This window comes from Tachysurus vachellii, chromosome 21, assembly GCF_030014155.1.
Source record: "Tachysurus vachellii isolate PV-2020 chromosome 21, HZAU_Pvac_v1, whole genome shotgun sequence".
Taxonomy (NCBI): Eukaryota; Metazoa; Chordata; class Actinopteri; order Siluriformes; family Bagridae; genus Tachysurus; species Tachysurus vachellii.
The window spans coordinates 10783983-10808012 of record NC_083480.1 but is presented as its reverse complement, the minus strand read 5'-3'; the positions used below and the strand labels follow the sequence as shown (position 1 = coordinate 10808012).

The 24030-nt window shown below is 37.1% G+C and overlaps 1 protein-coding gene across 1 annotated transcript in view; it reads right to left on the bottom strand.

Moving 5' to 3' along the window:
* The window catches only part of vps50 (VPS50 EARP/GARPII complex subunit), a 127345-nt gene that overhangs the window by 5168 nt on the left and 98147 nt on the right, over nt 1-24030 (bottom strand). Inside the window, exons 23-26 of the mRNA XM_060897438.1 lie at nt 12945-13093; nt 6067-6163; nt 4421-4579; nt 871-992 (exon numbers count right to left, since the gene is read on the bottom strand). Of these exons, the coding sequence (XP_060753421.1) occupies nt 871-992; nt 4421-4579; nt 6067-6163; nt 12945-13093 (527 nt within the window). The remainder of the gene's footprint in view (nt 1-870; nt 993-4420; nt 4580-6066; nt 6164-12944; nt 13094-24030) is intronic.

The window sequence follows — 24030 nt, the reverse complement described above, 5'->3', positions numbered from 1 at the left end:
CAAAAGAAGCTGTCTGAGAGATAGGAGAGGGGGAATATAGTAGATGTTTTACATTCATCACTGCTCCAGAGGCAGGCAAAGTCTGAAATAGCATTTACAAAAAAAACACCCAAAGGGCAAGCGCCTCATACTAAGACACAAACATCACCTGAAAAGAAAATGCTGAATCAAAATCTAGATGAATGCAGCAGCTCAAACCTTTCCACCACTTAAAGACAGTGTATCTATACAGTAAATAAAAGGTTCCACAGGTGAAACGGTATACGCTTTACTTTACAAACAAGAGATAATTAAATTCAGCAACAGGCCTTTTCCCCTCTCAGTATTTTCTAGTATATAGATGGTATAACAAAGACAGCAATCATTCTCTCACTGGCCTTTCTTTCTCTTTTGTGAGGAAGATAAGACTAAAAATATTGCTTGTTGTGTTACTCTGACATGAAAATCTTCCCTGAAAGTCGGGTGTTGGAGGGATAGCAGGCCCACTTTGCCTTGTCAATAACAGAAACAATAGTCAATAATGGGTGTTTGTGAGCTCATGTATGTAGAAGATGTACAAAATAATTTCTGACAAGAGTTTGTCTTGGAGGAAGCCTTTTAAAATAAATACTTTTAGAGAGTTACATTACATGTGAGCATCCACCATACAAGTCTGTACTGGTGAATCACCAATATATCTCTAGCATAGTCTTATAGAAACATGTTAGAATCAGACCAATTACATAAACCTTTGACTAACTGCATTTAGCACTACTGACTTGGTAGTCAAACTGATTTGACCAGAAAAAAAATTAACATTACAGTGATAAAACAGCTTAGTGCTGTAGATGCCTCCATATTCCTGTTGTCAGGGTAGATGTGACTACTCACCCCTCCACTAGTGTTCGGTTAGCCAGACGGATACAGTGCTCCCAGAGGACGTTTGAAACAGGTAGGGGGATCTGCACTTGTTTGGAAACATCACCAAGCCTTTTATTGAACTCCTCAAATTCCTATAACACAGAAACAGAGTACTCAGACAAATTTCCATCACTGCAACCTTTATCTGCTGTTTAACAACTTCCATCTGTCCTGTGGATTCAAACTTGATTCATTTCTGGATTTCAATGATATGCACTGTTATACTGAATCAGCAGAAGAAATCAATGACTTTGCTATTCTGCCCACAATATTAAATCATTTTTCTAGCATGAGAGATCATGTCCTCTTTATTTCTGTTGTAATGTACAGTCAGGTTCTGTCATATAAACCATGCAGCGTCCTCTGTAATGCAGTAAAGCTTTATGCTTTACTATTACTCAGAGAGATATTGTTTCAGCTTCAGTCTCTCTCTCTGTCTTGGCATTTGAAGTGACAACAAAATCCTATACACCTGTTTCTTTCTGTGAGACATTCTGTATATCTTAAAATGTTGTGGTGTAAAAGTGGTTTATAGTGGTGTAAAAACATCACACTATTACCATATTTATCACATTACAGTTAATATATTGAACAAGACATTATTTTGAGTATTAAGGTTTAATCATTATTAGCCATTAAAAAAATCTAAGAGGTTTATTCATGGAACACAGACTATAATCTAATACTTGCTGATATTAGATTTGTAAACTCATGCACACATCACCTGAACACAACTGGTCCCTTAACTAAAGACACTTCTAGATAACTAGAGATGTTAAAGTTATTTTCAATATTGAGTTCATACAGCCATTATCCTATTGTATTGATCAGTTAAATGAAAATAAGTAGTGCTTATTAAATAGGTGTATAAATACTATATATAAAACTAATTATGTGTGTAAGCTGAGATGCTTTTCTGCTCAACACGGCTGGTATGAGTGCTTTTATGAGTTACAAGCTACTATATCCTTCCTGGCAGCTCAAACCAATCTGGCCGTTTTCCTCTGTCCTCTCGTATTAACAAGACTGGAACCATCTGGCACCAGTAACCATGCCAAGGTTAAAGTCAAAGATCACTTTTTTTGAGGTTTGATCATTAACTGAAGCTCTTGATCTGTATCTCTATTTTATGCATCGTGCTACTGCTGCTACCATTGGCTAAGTAGGCAACTGCACGAATGTGTAAGTGTACAGATTTTCCTATTAAAGTGGACAGTGACTGAATTTCTGCACTATGGGTGTAAATGGAATTAATTTAAAAGTTAAAGGAATCTGCAGCAGAACCCCCGGTGTATGTTTGAGGACATATGCAAATTTACTAAAGGGTACATAAATATAAATATTTGCAAATAAGCTTTGTTTATAATTTCAGTTGTCAAACTCCATCTGTTGTATGTAGATCTCCATCCTGATATATGCTACAGCCATGCAAATGACCTACTACCTGCTGATCCAAAAATCCATCCAGGTTAATGAATTAAATAAATATTGCATGCTTTTACAAATTTACCTTTCTGAAACTCTGAAAGTTCTGATCTGTCAAATAATTGATCTCTGTGACCTTTAAATCTAGATCCATTTCAAAGGCACTGAAATCATGGCCGGAAAAAAAAAACAGTAAAAACTAAAGACAGAGACTTCATCTAAATTACAATTTCACTTTCAGTTTTTTGTTTTTTAAACATTGTTTTAATTAATTTAACTAATATTAAAATGTCTAAAAAGAGTAACAAGTAAGTAAGAACATTTTAACAATAACGATAATAACATAATAGAAATAATAATAATAATAATAATAATAATAATAATAATAATAAGACTTGTATATCTTCTTGCTGTAATCATTTTTAACCCTCTGCTGAGTGCCAGTTATACGCAAATATCAGTTCATATGGAGCAACTCTATTCCTGGTGGGTAGATGGGGTTGGGGTTTAATGTGAAATCAAATGATACAGTTAATACTTAAATGTTTGGGCAATATGTTGCTCTTCATTCAACAATCTGGTCCATAAATCTTATGTATGTTACTTTACATTACTGCAGTTTAGCAAGTAGTATATGTTAAATCTTGCCATTAATACTTGATGTACTGAATGGATCATTATGTGCCATTTTAAAATAGCAAGTAACGAACGGTAAAGAAGGACAATCACCAGGATTCTCCAGATGCTGCATTTTAAGGGTATTTTAATCATGCAAAATGTACTTATGCGTAAAATGCTCCAATTTTAACATATCTTGAAATAGAATAATAATGTTGTAGAGTAATCAAGAAAAAAACCCTGAATTGACTGAAGTAAAAAAAGGCTGTAGAATAGCTGACATGTGCTTCCAAGTCGATTCTATCCATGATAAAATGTAATTTGGATTAATAAGTATTTGACCTTTACCTTTGTGTGCAGTAAAAACAAGTACTTGAGAATGTTCAGTAATCCTATAATCAGTGCTCCAGTATCTTATATTTTAGCACAGCAGGAAAACAAGGGGGGAAAAATAATATAATACTGAACGCGCGTACATTGACCAGATCCCCAGTTTCTTTCTCTGTGTGAATAACACATACATAACAAAAACATTTTCTACTCCTGATGGTTCTGAAGTTTTACTTCCTGATCCGAAATATTTCCCTTTTCTTCCTGTGGTAAAGGTCATTCATGACATTTGACAAACTGGAGTCTTTTTGTTGTCTTTGTACTGTATTCCACTGATCTCCGTTTATCTCAACACTGCTGGGCATATAATCCCGATTAATTCAATCAGTTCTGTTTTTACTATATTTCTTCTTAGTATTTTATCTTATTAGCTCAAAAACATTTAAAATCTCTGTCAGCTATACAGCATGTGTAAGGGCTCTACTCTGTTTTGATGACATGACCGAACAGGATCATCACAGACGTTTACACAGCAGGTATTATATTACGAGCTGAAATGATTTCCAAAAGTGGTCACTGTAGGAAGAAAGCCATGGAAAGGTTAAGACCCAGCCTAAATAAAAACATTTCTGTATGTTTTCTTAAAGCAGAGACTTCAACGTACATTGTTTACTGAATTCAGCCAAAGCAACATCCGATGGGTTTTTCAGAAAAAACAAAAACAAAGAGAGAAAAAAAAAAAAAGAATCGACATCTTGTGTATAAGCACCAGTAAATCTAAACATGCTTCTATTGATGTCAGCTGCTCTATAAGTGGTGACATTTGGTTTTGTGGTTTATTAAAAACAAACCAATTAGTTTATGCAAATCCTTCTCATACCTTTCTGCTTTCAATCACGACACAATTGTGATGATTCACAGTAAGCTACTGTGTAAATTAATCTTGTCATGAATAATTACAGGAAACAGACAAGATTTTGTTTCGTTTTTACTCGGTTACACATAACCTTTAACAAAGCGGCTTTAACCTGTCCATGACCCTTGTGATTATGTCTGAAAATGAAGAAATGGGTTCTGGCTGTGAGAAAGTAAGACAATGTACTCATCAAGTCACATAAAACCCATTCAGCACCACACAACACATTACCTTTAAAAGCACATCCACATAGACGTTGTGCTGTGACATTATCTCTTTAATGTCCCATTTCACTCCTGCCATCAGCAGCAGCATCTGCTCATAATCAATGGCTTTAGCTGCCACTATCCAGTAAGTGGGCTTGCGAAGCTCGCTGGCTGTGGACACCGTCTGCAGGAGAGCACAGTATTCAATACAACCACACATACACACCAGCGATATAAATGACTTTCCACAGAAAAATCACCAGTGACTATGAAATTAGACGTGTGCTAAGGAGACAGTTACATAAAGTGTAAACTGAATTGTTCATTTCATAGGCGAGAGCATGAAGTAATTATGAAATAGCTGGCGATCAATCAGGTTCTGACACAATCTTGGACACTTTATAAGTTTGCATACAGATTCACTACATCTGGATAACAGAGAGCTGAGGTTAATGAGTTACACATGAGGTAAACAACACGAAAGCACGGAGGCTAATATCTGGTGTGAGCAGCACTAAATAATAAGCAGCTTATACAAATTATGAATAAATAAAACAGCCCACTCATACTATTTATAGGCTCACTTTACCGGTCAAAGTTTACTGCAATAAAACCAGTGATAAGTGAAAGTAACTGAAAAGGTATCTTCTAAATCACACATCCTTTTCTTTTCGGAGAACTGGCTTTCCTGGTGGGTGAATTTTATTTGTATTAATTCTGAGCACTATTTTAGCTGAAAAAGCGTAAAAACATGTTTTCCTTATCTTCGTCCCAAAAAGTCAAAAACAGTAAATACTTTGGCTAAACCACAGTGTGTCAACTCTGTAACTAATCTATAATATTTATTCACATTTGTTCTTATTTAAATAAGAACTAAGAAATATGTAAGAAATAAGAAATAAGGAACGAGTACATCAGAGGGACAGCCCATGTTGGACGTTTGGGGGACAAAGTTAGGGAGGCGAGATTAAGATGGTTTGGACATGTTCAGAGGAGGGAGAGTGAGTATATTGGTAGAAGAATGTTGGACATGGAGCTGCCAGGCAGGAGGCAAAGAGGAAGGCCAAAGAGGAGGTATATGGATGTAATTAATGAGGATTTGAAGCTAGTGGGTGCAAGTGTTGAGGATGCAGAAGATAGGGTTAGATGGAGAGAGATGATTCGCTGTGGCGACCCCTGAAGGGAAAAGCCGAAAGAAGAAGAAGTTCTTATTTAAATATATTTTTAAATGTTATTGTTTATAAATAAAACTGTAATATGCAGTCTTTTGTACTATATGTGAAGACATTGGAATACAAAGAGCAGAAGCACATACACAAGCACACAAGCAATAAAAATCGTGAATTTCAGCAATAGGTTGGTGAAATGATGCTACATAGTGAGGTTATGAAGATCATTTTGTTAAGGGCTAAACTAAAACTGCTTCCAGAAAATCATTGCTATATTTATCATCAAAGTGGAAAGGAAGAATAAGAGCAAGACTTAGCGGTAGCAACTCAAAGCTCTGATAACATGCCTCGTCACCACGCACTGAGGCACCACCACTGGCCCCACATCACCCAGCCAGGTACACCTTTGAAAGGTTGAAAGGCAACCTTGAGACAATTGAAAGGTTTTTGATGAGGGGGACAGAAAAGGGCAAGCCCATAAATAGAGCTGAGGGTGGCTGACCTGGGAGTAGAACTGCTGCAGGAAAGGTTTCTTGGCTGGAGGCATCATGGTGTCCAGATGAGGCTGGAGGAGCTCAAACTGCTCTGCCAGGAACACACTGCAGGGGGACAGAGGGTCATATCACTAGCTTTTCTTATGTGTCATTTAGAGGCTGCACACAGGGCTTACAGCTGGGTTCAGCTACGTTCAGGTCTAATTCACCAGCTGAAGTATGACTCCACATTCCACAAACAGATTTTTACTAGATATGTAATTTTTTTTTTCTGTGACTCATTTTCAGGTTCATACTAAGGTGAAGAATAGAAGAGTTTGAAATTGTGTAGTAATATGCTTGCAAATGTATGTCTACTGAAAATACATATCTTACACTAGGTCAGTAATATCAGCAAACGAAACATAGAGAAGCATCATGGTCCTTTCAGTGATGCTTTATGAATAAAACAAATGAATATATTAGGGAATTAAATAAATGAATGCAGGAATGAAAACGATTACGGAATGAAGAAATAAATGATAGTATGGATTAAAATCTTTATTTTACGAGTGTTTAAATTATAAATGAAAACATTGTGCACTTACTGGAACATTTCAAGTGTTTATAATGTATTCCTTACAAACTATAATAGTATTCTAAGAAAAATGCTGCTTGGCTTTAGAGACTCATTTGTTTGTTGTTTTGTAGTTCATTTGTTTATATTTGTTAATTGTATTTCCTTAATCAAAATGAATTATGCAATTTAGAAAATACTTTGAACAAACAGACAAGTCATTAGACTAAATAATGCACTAATCACTAATTCAGTGATTTCTGTCTTGGCATGGCTGGAAACTACACAAACAATTATAGATGCTGAAAGAAACACTACTTTTATAATTCATATATGCTGGTTAATATATATGTATATAACATAAGTGTCTACACATACAGTCCTACTTAACCTCACATTCAGCTCAGCAAACATTTCAAATTGTTGGTCAAGGGAAACGTTAACAGTTTAAAAGGAGCATAGTTGTAATACAAGGTCAAGTGCAAAGGCATGCAATGCTTAAAATAACACTAGAAGAAATCGAATTCTTACACTTCAAACAGCCTTTGGTACAGCAACTGGCTGTGAAGATTAACATTTTTGTACAGTGATTTGCATACAGCTGCGGCTCTACCAGTCACTTGCTCTTAAAAATGAAATAAAATTAATAAAAAAGACTGACATAAGGTCACTTTGTTTCTCTATTTTCAGAGCTTGAAGTGCATTCCCTGCAGCCTGGTATAAGGTCGGTAAATGCTGATGTGTTTGACTCAGAGCCAGCAACAATACAGAGCATATCCTGAACTTGTCAGCGGGAATGCATATAAATAAACTGCTGTCAAGCTAAAAGGATATACACAAAGACAAAGAAAAGGACACAAGCGCAAAAACCCACACATTAAAACCATCATCACCCTGTTACTCTAATACAAAGTTGAAAAAAAAAAGTCACTGTCATCAAAATCAGCCACTCTAATACAGTCATTATAGTATACAGACAATCATTCATTCATTCATCTTCTACCGCTTATCCGAACTACCTCGGGTCACGGGGAGCCTGTGCCTATCTCAGGCATCATTGGGCATCAAGGCAGGATACACCCTGGACGGAGTGCCAACCCATCGCAGGGCACACACACACACTCTCATTCACTCACGCAATCACACACTACGGACAATTTTTCCAGAGACGCCAATCAACCTACCATGCATGTCTTTGGACCGGAGGAGGAAACCGGTGTACCCCAGAGGAAACCCCCGAGGCACGGGGAGAACATGCAAACTCCACACACACAAGGCAGAGGCGGAAATTGAACCCCGACCCTGGAGGTGTGAGGTGCCCCCTATACAGACAATCAAAACAGTCAAATTTCTATTAAAGACATTTTCGACAGCTGATATACTGACGGCACCTCAGGAGTCCACCAGTGTAAAATGCTGTGCCTGGAACTGTCTACACTAGTCTGCAAATGAGCCTTTCCTTTGCTCACACATGCACTGTGCATGACCATGTCCCTGTCGGGTACAAACAAGTTTCCAGAGAAACAGAGCTGCATGAAACAACATGATGTAGAAATGTTATATTTGTGTCTGTCTTGGAAAACCTGTCAGATGTCATTCTGTCTGAATACAGGCAAAAGAGATGGTGGGGGGAAAGGGTTATGACCAGAATTAGCTTTTTCTGCCAATAACATTGATGACACAGATGTATATTTTTAATGCTTTCTGCCTGCAAGTAAGGAAAAAACAGCTATAAAAACAGTCAGCCTGAAAATAAAAAAGTGAAAGTGAAATGTGAAAAAAGCTTATAGATTCAATATGACTCTGACTCTACTGGTCTAAATAACAGCAGTTAAATAATCTACCCTGCGTAGATAAACAAAGTTACCTATTTTAAAATGATATTAAAAAAAGAGAAATTTAGCCCACAGGACAAATTTTGCTGAATTAATCAGTGATTATTTTAGCACAAAACTACTATTCAAGTCAAGAGTGATGCTGAGGGTCGAGTTTGTAAATGTAACATGTACCAAAAGAATTAGAGGATCAAAGTGATTACTTATTTTCCATAATTTTGTAGTAGTAATATAGGATTTTCTATTTCTATTTTATTAAGCACATATTTAATTAAATAGAAATTAAAATCAATACATTGTGGGGATAAGTCTCTTTCAGTAGAATTGGAACTCAATCATTACAAAAGTAATAATTTCCCTTTTTGCACGAATAAAAACACAATCTTTAAAAGCAATGATTTTCTTTTGCTTGAATTTAATGCTTCCTTGTATTTAAGATATTGTATCTGAAAAAACAGAGACTTAGTTCAGTTCAGACAAGCCTTTTATACTTTTCATTAGCTTAATAGCTTTTCCATGAACATCTCATGAAGCATTTTCAAAAAGTGAACACACAAACTAAACAAAACAAAAAAAAAACATGCAATGAAAATAAGTGAAAAAACACACATTATGATTCTAGAATTTTCTTCATTGAGCAGCTTAATCGCTTAAAATTAGTCAAAATCAGTCTAAGTCTTATGAAATGGCATGAAAACCTTAAACACGCTTAAACTCTTAAAGTATTTTTTGTGAGCAGTGCTCTTTTGAAAAGTCTATTGTATTCTGGAAAGCAGTAATCACAAGAAAATATTGTTGTGCTACTACTACTAGTAGTAGCTACTGATACTACTGTGCTAAGGACATCATTACCTAAAAAACATCATTGAAGAAAATCAGACTAATGGGCAGAAGAAATATAGCTTATAGCAGAAAAATTCACAAATTTCACATTATGAGATTGATGTTAGTAACTCACTTTAAATTTGTTACTGGCTTCAAATATTATGAACTAATTTTATTTGTTATATTAATTTGTTGCCTGTAAGCAATCATTTATTTATATTTCATAAATAGAAAAAGAGTTGTGCAATGACGCAAAACAAAATCCATTACAAGCTACAGTAAACACAGAAAATAATTTCAGATGCAAACAGGGAATGTAAACACATTCTCACATGGATGTTAAAAGAAACGTGGAGCATTTTATATAAAAAAAAATTGGTATATCCAAAAACAGAATTAAAGCTGGAAATCAATTAAGCTGAGATGAGGTGAAATTGGAAACTGTAATTTTAAGTTATTTAGGGCATCCTGGTATAAATATGGTGTTTAGACATTAATGACTAGCCCATTTCCTGCCCTCATCTTTGTCACCTCTTATCTTGATCCCTGCGCAGCCTTTCTGGCCTTCATTGATTATTCCATTAAGCATGAGAGAGTGTAGTACTGGAGCTCACCTCTTCTGAAATGGACCCTGTGGTAATGGAACTATTAAACGCTGCACATTCTGGGCATGTGCATGCTTCACATAGAGGGCTATGAGGAATATCAACTACCACCTCTGTTGTGTGCCACTACCAAGCAAATGGGAACAGGGTTGCGACCATTGTAAGGAAAGCCACAAAGAATTTCCTTCACAGCTTTCCCATAAACTGCTGGATGTCTGATTGAAAGCTTTAAGCCTGGCATGCACTGAACGCCATCTGGCATCCTAGATGTCCAGATCTCTGAGCTCTGGATTAAGGATGCAGCTCCAGCAGCTCTTCAGTCATGCAGCTCCATGAATTTTTTTGAGTGTATGTATGACAGAGGAAGTGGGGGGGAAGAGAGAGTGAGACAAAGATAAGGGATGAGAAAAGAAAAATGCAGGAAGAAAAAACTGCAGCTGAAAGTCGGGTAAGGGATTTCAAAGTAAACGGTGATTTAACAGTTCAGAAGTCATCCAGAGTTTGGTCCTCATTTAGATTAGTGGAGATGCAGACATCAGAATACAAAACATTTGACCACTTAATGGATAAAACTGAGGAAGAAGGAAAAAAAAAAAACATACTTAACAATTTGGCGAGTAATCTGGGATTTTACTCAAGGAATATATGACCACAGTTACCTACATGAGGGGGAGGTTTGTCTCAGAGGACTTGCCCCAATTCCTTTCTGTAACCACTAGAAGAAAAATGACAGATCTGACTGGCTCTGTGAAGAACATTTCATTCATATATAACTTACTTGTCTAAAAATCTTTAATGCTCATTGAGCTCTTTTTAATCCTCATGCTGGATTCAGGAGGATGTTAGAACAAACTGAAACTATTTCTAAATATACCATCTGATGTGTGCACAACTCCCCAACAAACAGTAAAGGAGAGAATTAAGATCTGATTAGTGAATACATTTAGACATTTAGAGTGTATATTTTTATGTGCTTATGTGGTGTCACTCATCATGCATTTTTAAATGTTAACACTTGATGAATAGAAACCTATCTTGAAAAAAAAAAGAATGAAAGATTTTATAGCATTTTAGCAAGCTGGAATAAAAGAAGTTTAAACATTGTTCCAAAAACAATAAAAGAACTATTGTAGTCATTTTTGAAGTACTATAAGAAATGAAAGTCTTATCTTCTACTCTGTGTTAGTGTTTAGTTCAGGATTTAGGATCAGGATGGGTTTAGACCAGGACTCTCAAATTAAATTTTTTTGTTCCATGGAAAACATAATACTCAACATTCGAACTATGGAAAGTCTAAAGCCAGAGTGCGTAAAAAGTCAATGAAAGGAGGAGATGGAAGTTTCATGGTTTGGGATGACAATTTTTTAAAATATATATTTTACAGGCAAGTGTGTCTGTAACTTGTCAGGACTCACTCACTCACTCACTCACACACATCTACTACCGCTTATCAGAACTACCTCGGGTCACGGGGAGCCTGTGCCTATCTCAGGCGTCATCGGGCATCAAGGTAGGATACACTTGATGTGCCAACCCATCACAGGGCACACACACTCTCATTCACTCACACACTACGGACAATTTTCCAGAGATGCCAATCAACCTACCATGCATGTCTTTGGACCGGGGGAGGAAACCGGAGTACCCGGAGGAAACCCCCGAGGCACGGGGAGAACATGCAAACTCCACACACACAAGGCGGAGGCGGGAATCGAACCCCGACCCTGGAGGTGAGAGGCGAACGTGCTAATCACTAAAGACTCAGATATGGTAATTCAGGAGATTAACTAACAGACATTAAAAAATGAAATCACTTTTTTTAAAGATGTGCACTGGTCCTGAATAACAACAGGAGGCGCTTACTATAAGGAAAGGGGCTAGCTACAAAAAGGTGTGCTTAAAAAAGGTACAAAATACAAACAGCATGAACCTTTCAAAAAACACAGGCACTCTGTGAATAGAAGATTTTTCCTCCAATGTAAAGCAGAAAGTAGCATGCAAATCACGAGCATTTGATTTTTATCCTACAGCATGTGATAAGAGCACTTACAGACATAAACATGACTGCTGTTCATGTTTTATACTCCACATAATATATATGTGGGCAAAACATTTTCTGTAATAAAATCACAAATCCTCACAACAATTCAGGAGTCCAGGGACATCACTCCTTCAAATTAGAATTATTACATTTAAGAGAATTGTCAGGCATTCAGCAGAAAGAACTTAAATCTTAATTACTGATTACTGGTGCTTATCAAATAGACTTCTTATTTATTTATTTGAATTAATATATAGAATCTGCAGCCTCTGACTACATGTTTTCCCTTCATCTGTCACCCAACAAGAAAAGTGTAGACACCCCTGGACTACATGACAGGTGAGAAGAGGAGGAAAGTCTTTTACAAAATCACTGCTGCAGCTGAGTACGTTTCAAAATGGCTATGAATGAAGAGTAAAATGTTCTTTTCAGTAGCATATTTCCACTTGAACACAATTCATGGTCTGATTAGTCAGCCTGCTCTAGCCAAGACCCCAAATATATAGAGAGCACAGGAAACATCACTGAGGTGTATAAGAGCATCACAACACGTTTTCACAATGTACTGATTCAGTGCCCCAAATTTTATAGTTTTTAATCTCTTACAAGTTAAATGTTACACTGTTTGGCCTCTTAGGGACAAGCCAGAGGAATTTTTTCAAAGTAAATCAGTTTAGCTTTGCACATCAGTTTAGCATCAGGTTAATGCGCCTGGAAACCTGACGAAAACAAACAAGGAAACAAAAAAATCAACAATACAAAAGTCAAAATCTCAGATTATTGAGATTATAATAAACTATCAGATTATTATTTTTATTGATGTGTGAATGTTAAATTGCTTGGATTTGAGAACTAGGTCATCATAGAGACAAACGTGTGATGTGGAACGTGGAACCTTATATCTCTTTTACAATCAAGTAAAAAATGAATAGCATAGAAAATTTCAAAATAAAAGGAGACTATACCCCTTGTCTAGAAGGTAAATGTTTGGATGAATATAATGCAAAACAAGAGATGTTCTTACAGTGACTCTGTGGCGACTACACGCTCTGCCAGTCCATACAGCGTGCTACTGGCTGTCAGAACCACCAGCTGGCTCAGGTGAGGGCTCGGCACCTTCTCCTTTCGGTCCTCAGAGGATCCATGGGTGGCTGCGTTCTCTCCTCCTGCCTCCTACACACACACACACACGCACACACACCAAAAATCATGCTTTCCTCACAGCTAAATTTTCTGTCAAAACTAAATAAAAAATTAAGTAGAAAATCAACAGAAGCAAAATACATAAATACATAAAACAGAAACTTTACAGCAAAACAGAAGGCCACACATCATCTCTTAAAATTTTCTTGGAGCTAACAAAAAAGTTCTGTGCCAAAAATGAATTTAATACACTGTCAGGCTGCAACAACGTAAGCTACACTTAACCACGTCATTACAGCCATGTGCAAAACTAGAAGTAAATTGAACATGATTGAACATAATTCCCAGGATTATCACTACTACTGGGCTTAAATCCAAATCACACATTAAAACACATTACTGAAGGAAAATAGATAGTTTATTTAAATCAGCGCGTTTTTCTCGCTGATCTAAACGGCAGCAGAAATGGACTAAATTCTGCTGACATTATGGAGCACTGCATTGACGTCACAAAATTTAATGACATAATTTAAAAGCCGTAAATTAGAGCTTGCTTTTCCTCCTTCTCTCCCGTGGAAAGCTGCAAAATTGCAAGAAGCTTCAGAAGTATGGTTACGAAGCAGGAACCTGCACTGATGACTCAGATAGTGCTCAGTACATGAACATACATGGGCTCAAGGGCAACTCGATGCATTCATTTATAATTACTCATTAATGCAAATAAACCGGAAATTTTATTTCACTTTTCTGAGGGTGCTGAAGAATTACACAAAGGTGCCAATACTGCTAAGACGAAAATTCTAGTAGGGAGATAAAAAACATTATTTTACCACAAAAACCCTCTTTGATAACAGTAAAAATGTGGCCAGAGTTCACAGCCCTCCCACGTCGTTTAGCGAAACTGAGATGCACAAATTAAAGACCTTCCAGATAAAGCAGGACTGAAGGGAAAATAACTGCTATCTGAAACATACGTGTTCTTTCATAACCCTTGTCCTTTTCCCTTGAGTTATCTGGCTTTGCTGCCATGTGAATTCATGTTTGGTCTGACTTCTAAAAAACACCAGAAAAGCATAGTTTTCCATGTAGTTCCCACAGTATCTAAGCATTTCCTGGTCTTGCTCTTAGCTGATAGGAGTTAAACCAATGTGGTCTTTTGCTGTTGAAGCCCATCTTCCTCAGTTTATGTAATTTGAGGTGCTTTTCTACTCACCATGGTTGTAAAAAGTGATCTTTTATACGCTATATAATTTATATCCTTCCTGTTGTCTTGCACCTGTATGGTCATTCTCTTTTGACCTCACCCATTAACAAGTGGTTTCCATCAGCAGAACTGCTGCTCACTAGATGTTTTATGCACCACTCTGTGTAAAATTCTATATGCTGCAGTCTCTGAAAAATGCAAATCAACCTGCCTGTAGACCGTCCTGTACATGCTGACCGACCCAGAAAGATATTTTTCACTACTGCCAGAAGAATTCTTCAGGACGCGAATAAAAACTTTCGAGAGAAATACAGGCTGCTCTGAAAAAAGTGCTGGTGTTGTTTCAAGGAGCACATTAAGGAGGTACTTAAATACAAATGACCTGCATGGTCGAGCCGTTACTGCACCCATGCCATAAAAAGGCCCGCCTTGAGTACACCAGACAGCACCTAGACAAGACTCTCAGCTTCTGGAACAGTGCCATTTGAATTTTATAGTCACAACCATAAACTCTATGTTTGGAGATGAGTCAAAAAGGCCTATGGTGAAAAGTAAACCATCCCCACTGTAAAGCATGGTGGTGGATCTCTTATGTTTTGGGGCTGTGTGAGCTCCAGTGGCACAGGGAAGTTAGAGAAAATTGATGGCAAGATGAATTCAGAATGTTAATAGAAAATACTGCCATAAAATTTGCATTCTACAGCACGAAAGCCGCACATGGGATGCTGACATATGACAATAATTCAAAGCACAAGGCAAGGTTGACCCTCCAATGGCTACAGCAGAAAAGGGTGAAGGTTGTGAAGCAGTCATCACAGTCTTCTGCCCTCAAAATATCATTGAGTCACTTTGGGGAGATCTCAAACGTGTATATTGTACAAGACAACCAAAAAAACAGTCTTGGCAAGAAGAATAAGTAGCTATACCACATGAGAGATTTAAGGACCTCATGCACAATTATTACAAAAGACTGCATGCCCTCATTGATGCTAAAGGGGCCAATACACGATACTAAGAACTAAAAGGTATGCAAACTTTTGAACAGAGATTATTTAATTTTCTTTTTTATGATGTTTTGTTTAATGATTATTCTATTCTGTTATTCCTTACATATTAACTTGAGACCTAGACATCTTGCAAAATATCCCAAAAATTCAAATTTATATACAGTACATTATGTGTGTGTGTGTATACACACACACACACACACACACACACACACACACAATGTGATTACGTGATAATGTTTGGAAGGAAGAAGACTAGAGAACTGTCAATAACAAAGTGAGAATTTATGTTACATACAGATGCATGACCAATTGAAGGAAAAATGGAAGTAAATAATTGCAGGTTATTTCATGCAGGTGCACCATGCAGCCTAGAGAAAATGGTGAAGAAGCTCAACTAAACTCAATTTTGGATCAAAGTGACAAGAGGAAAAGAACTACGTGATTATGAAAGACAGTTCATTATTGGGGCAGCGACATCAGTCACAAAGAACATATTGGGAAGGACCTCAGCAAACAGGGCTGGAAGTTACAGACAAAAACACATTTTCAATGATGTGTAGGAAAAACAGAAGACTTGTACTTCAGATTACTGACAACATGAGGGTGTGATCCTACTGTTAAGCAAGAACTTAGGACATTAAAGCCCCATAGTGTGTGCAGTGAAAAAACACCTTAATGTTAAATGATCGCATATTTCAAGTTCAGTGTTGGAAAAAGAGGTGCTGGTGTATAAAGATGTGGACAAATGGATCAAGTGATGGTATTTTAGATGGTAGTAAAAGTGAAACCCTAAAGTGAAACTTTACCCTAAAAAAACCCTAAAGTGAAAAAATCTTATTTATCTTTGCAAGTTTTGTGTCTACATGACCCCTCAGAAGAGTCATAAAAAATCAATACAAAGTTCCTCTGACTTTTAGCCCATGATGGAACATAATGCTGATTGGATCACTCTGTCCCAAACCATAGGTCATAAGGATCCATGGTATGGCCTTCACAGTGGGTTGAACTCAACACAGTTGAAAACTTGTGAGAGATTTTGAACCGAGTGCATTTCAAAACACAATCCACCATTATCAAAACCCACATCATCATCAAACCACAAAACATCATAAAAAATCTTTTGGAAAATTGTTGTTCATCACTTGAGATCTAAATTACCGTACTAAGACACTTTATTTCCGATTTTCCTTTGTCTGTATATTTTGTACTTAAATGTATAATTTGTGCCTCAAAAAATGGAATTACTAGAAATTAATAGAAAAAAAGAAAATATAACAAAAAACCGTCAAATCTATGATGTCTATGATCCAATATTAATACAGACGATATACTCATGTGAATCATTATTATTCTATTAACACTCATAACTCTTAACAAAAAGACCATCCATATTTTATTTTAATAGAAAACTCTGTGTATGTATGTTGATTCATTTCTGAAATCCTAAAGTGTCTTAAATCTCAAAACGATGGGAACATTTTAGTGTGTCCATAATTTCAAGTGTACTGGTTATAAACGCATTCCACCACAAACCGTACTTGTCCTCACACACAATTTATGCACTACCACTCACACTTGGACAACTTCTTATCCGTCATAAGAAGGATAAGAAGTTGACAGATGCCATTGTAACCCAAAAGCAGGAAGTAATGAAGAATGACAGAAGTGAAACTAAGCAAAATGCTGGGTATATGATAAAAAATAAAAATAAATAAATAAATAAATAACAGAAGGAAAATACCACTGACCCAACAGGATAAATAAGGTACAACACTCAACATAACACAACAAAACTTAATATATATTTTAAAGGCTGGAAGGGATAAGGGTCTGAAAGGAAGACCTCAAGGATCTCTGATTGATTGCTGCTGCTTCGCTTGTATTGCTAATTTCAAAGCTGTTAAATGTCAAATAGAAGCACTTTAGGAATCAATGAAGTGATGCAAGCGGTGGTATGCTTTCTCTTTCGTTCCACTGAGTGACCTGGCAGCAGCAGGACAATAAGCACTGATTAAACTTGATGTATAGTGAAGTGCACAAGTCACGGTAGGAAGGAATGAATGCATGAATGATTTTCTTTAGGTCACAAAAAAGAGTATTTTGAAATGGCAATGGTTCTTAGACAGAGAAAGCTGCCTCTGAACAGAAAGGCCAAAGATTTTTGTATGCTTTTAACATATGGATATAGCTGACAATAACCATTAAAAAAAGACTATTAGTATGATGTGGGATTTTGTTGTTTAATTAAAGAGAACTGACAGCCAAGACAACTGAATAGCAAAAAATGCAGCAAATATTAGCTTTCAGGAAAGGAGAGCTGTGTGTCAGCCTTCTAACTGTTTAAGTCAACACAAAGCACTGGACAATGTGCTCTGATGGAAGCAAACTAAAGTCAATTAAAGTTACATTTAATTTGAATAAAGATGTACTAGATTTAAAATATCATTTCCAGTAAAAATTTTGGATTAGATCCACTAGGTCTTATGTAGGTTTAGGGTTTCCTTTAAAATGTACACTAAGCTTTACAGAACCACGTAACTGCTGCTTGAGCAATTTTCCAATTATCGACAGTGCAGGTATATTAACATTGACATCACATAGGTGACACAGATCATTTTATAGGTAGGGGAGATAGACATATATATATATATATATATATATATATATATATATATATATATATATATATATATATATATAGATAGGATACATGCTCATATCAGCACAGATTTACACTCATGCATGACTCTTTATCTATCGCAGCAGATGACAAGGTTCGTAGTGTAGCGTCTAGGTTTCTACGTCTTTGGGGAAAAAGCTGAATTGTAGAGACCAAAATGGGTTCTGTCCTGCAGGATGAATATGAAAAGTGAAATAAGACAAAAACATAAATATAGACCTCGGGATATGGCTTATTTAAACATGTATGCTACATTTTGTTCAATCCAGATTACCACCAGCACCAGTGGTAGGCATCTGATGATAAACCTTTTACATGTATCTTCTTTTCTTCTTGATCCATGAAAGACAATGCATATGTTAAAGGACATAAAGAGGATGACTTAAATGACTCCTATTATATTAAACCAAAACAGATGGATTCAGATCTAATCTAACAAATCTGTACAAAGCCTTTCATGCTCTATGGAGAATTACGTAAACGTAATGTGAACAGAAGACAGTTTAGTGTTAATGGAAGTCATCCAGAGAACCCATTAGCTTTCTTCCTGAACCTTTAAACATAACCAAAATCTAAAGATTTTGTAGAATAAATCTCATTAACTTTCCACTTTAATAAATAAACTGGACGTTAAATATTTGTAACATTCATTTATCATCTTGTCTATATCACTATTAGAAAATAATGATAGACAATCCATAGAATCCTTACAAGATATTAAGCTAAACATTTTCTCTAGTAAGAATTTACTTCGGTTCCATGTGGTTGAATTGAACATTAACATTATCATGATTAGTTTCAGTATATGCAACATGATCTGAGTGATTTTATTCAGAGCTTTGAATATACACAAACACCACGCTCTGGCCTGAGTTACAGTTCCCATCTGTGGCAACATCCTCATGAGATTTCACAGTGGTTTATTTAATACTATGTGAATTGATCACGCTTAGTCTACATCATTCAGTTTACTGCTTAGAAACTTGTTTAAATGAAGTTTAGGATAATCAACTAAATCACTTTTTGTTAAGAAACCATGTTTTTATGTAAACTATATAAGTATTTTTTTTTTAAATCTGACTCATTCCTTTTTTCAGTGAATATCTTATTGCTTAATGAGTATTATTAAGATTAAGATTAATCAGAATCAGAATCAGATTTATTGGTCAGGTGTGTTGACACACACAAGGAATTTGGTTCCAGCAGTTTGTGACTCTCAAAGGTACAGACATAAATAACACTATACTATACAAGATGAATGTACTAGGTTTAATGAACAACGGCATGAGAAACAACTGGGTTTAAACATTAATGGACATTCATAATAAATGATCTAAACTACTTTCATTTCAAGTGAAAGCAGTGCATCGGCATGGAGCTTGTAGACAAAAAATATTTCAAAAAATAGAAAAAAAATCTAATCGGGTAAAAAGTTAGACACTTTCATTTGACAGCCTTGAAATAGCAAACACCAAAACCAAAACCAATGTCAACGTATTAAGCCTGAAAATTATACTCAAAATTGCTTAACCTGGTGCAACGTTGTTTTATGTTATCCTGGACATGAAAACCAGAGAAAATAGAAATGTTAACCAGATAATCAGCTGTAAGCAGGGATTATAAGTGTGAGTAAAAGTTATCCTGATACAAAGACTAAAATCACAGAATAAATATTTCTCCCTCTTTTTTTTATCCTTCACTAAGCTTTTCCTTACAGTGTTTCTTTAAAAGTTTTTTGATCTAGAATATGAATGCAGAATAATAAATTATAGATTATGTACAATATTCGCAGTAGTGGTAAGAAAGAGCAAATTTCAGCAAATCAATAAAAACTTACATCTGTGAATGTGTTATTAGATAATAAATGATTTGGAGGAAAACGCTGATTCTGTAACTCTGACAATTCTTGCGTTCCAGAAATGCCATTTGCTGTCAGAAGTTTTCTCTAAAATAATCTGGATTAAGTAAAACACATAATATTATTTATTTATTTATTTATTTTTATCAGCAGCTTTTCTTTTTTTTAAATCTGAATCCAATATCAGAATCATTCTAAAAAGAAATCCTGATTTTGTATTTTTAAATGTATTTAGTATTATTTAATTCTTCTTCTTCTTATTATTATTACTAAAAATACATTAATATAAGGTAAACTGGGAAATTATTTCATAAAATGACACACTGAAATATAAAAAAAACAACAAGAAAACAAAATCCCATTTCTCCTATAGTATATGTAAGCGACAACCAGGAGAATCCATCCATTAAATAACCACATAAACAACTAATTCTGTGATTAACTCTAATCTCTTTTAAAAGATAAGCACAGTTTCAGGGCATGTAATTATTGCATGGGGAACTCAAAGCGAAAAGGAGGAGCAAAATATGTTATAGTGTGTTTGCACTATTCATATGTCCCTGGCCCCTTTCTTTTAGTAGTACAATAAAACGGTGCTTAAACTCAAGCTCTTATGAATTATTGTGTTATTTGTAACACATCAGCATTTAATTTGGATAAAAAGGGCTTAACTATTGACAAAAAGCTACATGGGTTTATAATTTTATCTCAACATCTGATAACAGGATTCTAGATGATAATTTCCTGTATCGGTTAAATAACAAAAGAATTTTAAACAGATTTTCATCCTTTACTAGAGACTTCAAAATGCCTCAATGTAAAAGAAATGGCAACACACAATCAGCCCTGATGGAAATGCCCTTTTAAATTTATGCAAAACTACTGTGAATAAAAACAGAAAGACTGTCAAGAGTAGACATGTTTGAATCCAGCTTTTCACGTGTATGCTGTTCTGCAGATAACAAATAAATAGCATATATAAAAACAGTAAAAAAATGAAAGGAATAGAAATACTAAGCCTAAACAACTGAGTTTGTTAAAGTGCGTGCACACTTTTAATGTTGAGTAACAGCATGTTTAAACACAACAGTAAATACAAATGTATACTGTTATGGCAGTTAAATCAGTCAAGTGGAAAAATGATGTATGTCTCAATCTATGAGAAAACCAGGGGATGGGATGAATTTTCTGAATCTGAAAATAAATCTCCAATTTATCAGCTAAGGTCAATATATTCAGCACATCCTTCATAATCATCATTCAAATAGACTCGAATTCCAGGTTAAGATGCCATGCAGTTTTCATTCATCATTAAATTATGCACTGAGAAAAGACAAGAAGAGTAACAGCAAAGGCCAGCATAACCTAATCCTCCGTCTTTCATTTAGCAAGTGTGTACCTGCCCTTCCTTTACCATATTACCACAGAAAGGTCAAACAGGAAAACAATCATTCTGTTCAGAAAAAAGTCTATGAATGGCGCAACATGAACAAATGTCGTTCTTTTGGCAACTAGAGCAAATGTTATAAAGCACAATGAAGTTAATAAAAAAGGCTATAAATGGCTCCGACTTGGAATTAATTGAATCAGAACTGAATCAGAGTTCATGAATAGGTTCATTTTCAGAAAAGAAAAGAAAAGAAAAAAGAAAAGTTCTATGGATGGATGGATGGACACATAAAAGTGTTAAGTTTCATATAGTTCACAATCTGTGTGCTATATGCCCTAATATACAAAACATATCACAAAACGTACAAAAATAATATTGAAATATCACTACATAACAAATTGTCTACAAATATAAATAATCTAATAACCAACAATCTGATTTGTGTGAAATTCCATGTTGGTTCTGCTTTCTATTTCTGTGTGATGAACATAGTGTTTAGGTTTCATGATGGTAGTGTAATGCTAGAAAATAGCTGCTGAAGGCGAAAGCCATGTATTTAAAGCGAATGAGTAATCAGTGTAAAACTAGATTTGTAAAGTTCGTCGCGACAAACTTTGATGTTGGCTTTGACGGTGCAAGTATTCGCAAAGGCCGGTGCTTTTTGGAGGCGAGTGGACATAAGGGTCAGTGTTACTTTTGGAGGCAAGTGGACAGAAAGATTGTGAAAGCTACTGGACCGCTAGGGTGCCAATACTTCTGGAGGCGAGCAGACATGAGCATGTGACGTGATCCGAATACCCGTGAGGCAGTTCCCCTCATTGTGCTGAGTGTTTTGATATGTCACATGTCCATGTTATAAAAGGTTTTTTGATTTTGCGGCTGATTTTTTTGATCATGGAGGAGTTACTCTTGATAAATTTTTATCTAAGCTTAAATAGAAAAACAGAATGTTGGCTTCTACAAAGCCAACATAATAAATTACAATGATGCTCTACACAGCATGATCAGATTTACTGTTTGTGGATGGGCCCCTAAAACTGTAATTAATAAAAACTGTTATTATTCCACTAACTTTTGGATTCTGGTTTGAGTGAGTGAGTGAGTGAGTGAGTGAGTGAGTGAGTGAGTGAGTGTGTGAGTGAGTGAGTGTGTGAGTGAGTGAGTGTGTGAGTGAGTGAGTGCGTGAGTGAGTGAGTGCGTGAGTGAGTGAGTGCGTGAGTGAGTGAGTGCATGAGTGAGTGAGCGCGTGAGTGAGTGAGCGCGTGAGTGAGTGAGTGCGTGAGTGAGTGCGTGAGTGAGTGAGTGCGTGAGTGAGTGAGTGCGTGAGTGAGTGAGTGCGTGCGTGAGTGAGTGAGTGCGTGAGTGAGTGAGTGCGTGAGTGAGTGAGTGCGTGAGTGAGTGAGTGCGTGAGTGCATGAGTGAGTGAGTGCATGAGTGAGTGAGTGCATGAGTGAGTGAGTGCATGAGTGAGTGCGTGCATGAGTGCGTGAGTGAGTGAGTGCGTGAGTGAGTGCGTGAGTGCGTGCGTGAGTGAGTGCGTGCGTGAGTGAGTGAGTGCGTGAGTGAGTGCGTGAGTGAGTGCGTGAGTGAGTGCGTGAGTGAGTGCGTGAGTGAGTGCATGAGTGAGTGCGTGCATGAGTGAGTGCGTGCGTGAGTGAGTGAGTGCGTGAGTGAGTGAGTGCGTGAGTGAGTGCGTGAGTGAGTGCATGAGTGAGTGAGTGCGTGAGTGAGTGCGTGAGTGAGTGCGTGAGTGAGTGCGTGAGTGAGTGCGTGAGTGAGTGAGTGCATGAGTGAGTGAGTGCATGAGTGAGTGCGTGCATGAGTGAGTGAGTGCGTGAGTGAGTGAGTGCGTGTGTGAGTGAATGAGTGCGTGAGTGAGTGAGTGCGTGCGCGAGTACATGAGTGTGTGCGTGAGTGCGTGTGTGAGTGCGTGTGTGCGTGAGTGAGTGCGTGAGTGAGTGAGTGTGCGTGAGTGAGTGAGTGTGCGTGAGTGAGTGAGTGTGCGTGAGTGAGTTGCTTGAGTGAGTGGGTGCGTGAGTGAGTACGAGTGAGTGAGTACGAGTGAGTGAGTACGAGTGAGTGAGTACGAGTGAGTGTGCGTGAGTGTGCGAGTGAGTGTGCGTGAGTGAGTGCGTGAGTGTGTGCGTGCGTGAGTGAGTACATGAGTGAGTGAGAGTGTGCGTGAGTGAGTGCGTGAGTGAGTGCATGCGTGAGTGAGTGCGTGCGTGTGTGAATGTGTGAGTGAGTGCTTGTGTGAGTGAGTGAGTGCGTGCGTGAGTGAGCGAGTGCGTGAGTGAGCGAGTGTGTGAGTGAGTGCGTGAGTAAGTGCTTGCGTGAGTGAGTGAGTGCGTGCGTGAGTGTGTGCATGCGTGAGTGAATGCATGCATGAGTGAGTGCATGCATGAGTGAGTGAGCGAGTGCGTGAGTGAGAGCGTGCGTGCGTCAGTGAGTGCATGCGGGAGTGAGTGAGTGAGTGCGTGTGTGAATGTGTGAGTGAGTGCATGTGTGAGTGAGTGAGTGCGTGCGTGAGTGTGTGCATGCGTGAGTGAATGCATGCATGAGTGAGTGCATGCATGAGTGAGTGAGCGAGTGCGTGAGTGAGTGAGTGCATGCGTGAGTGAGTGCATGCGTGAGTGAGTGCATGCGTGAGTGAGTGCATGCGTGAGTGCGTGCATGCGTGAGTGCGTGCATGCGTGAGTGAGCGAGTGAGTGAGTGAGCGAGTGCGTGAGTGCATGCGTGAGTGAGTGCGCGAATGAGTGCATGTGTGAGTGAGTGAGTGAGTGAGTGCGTGAGTGCATGAGTGAGTGAGTGCGTGAGTGAGTGA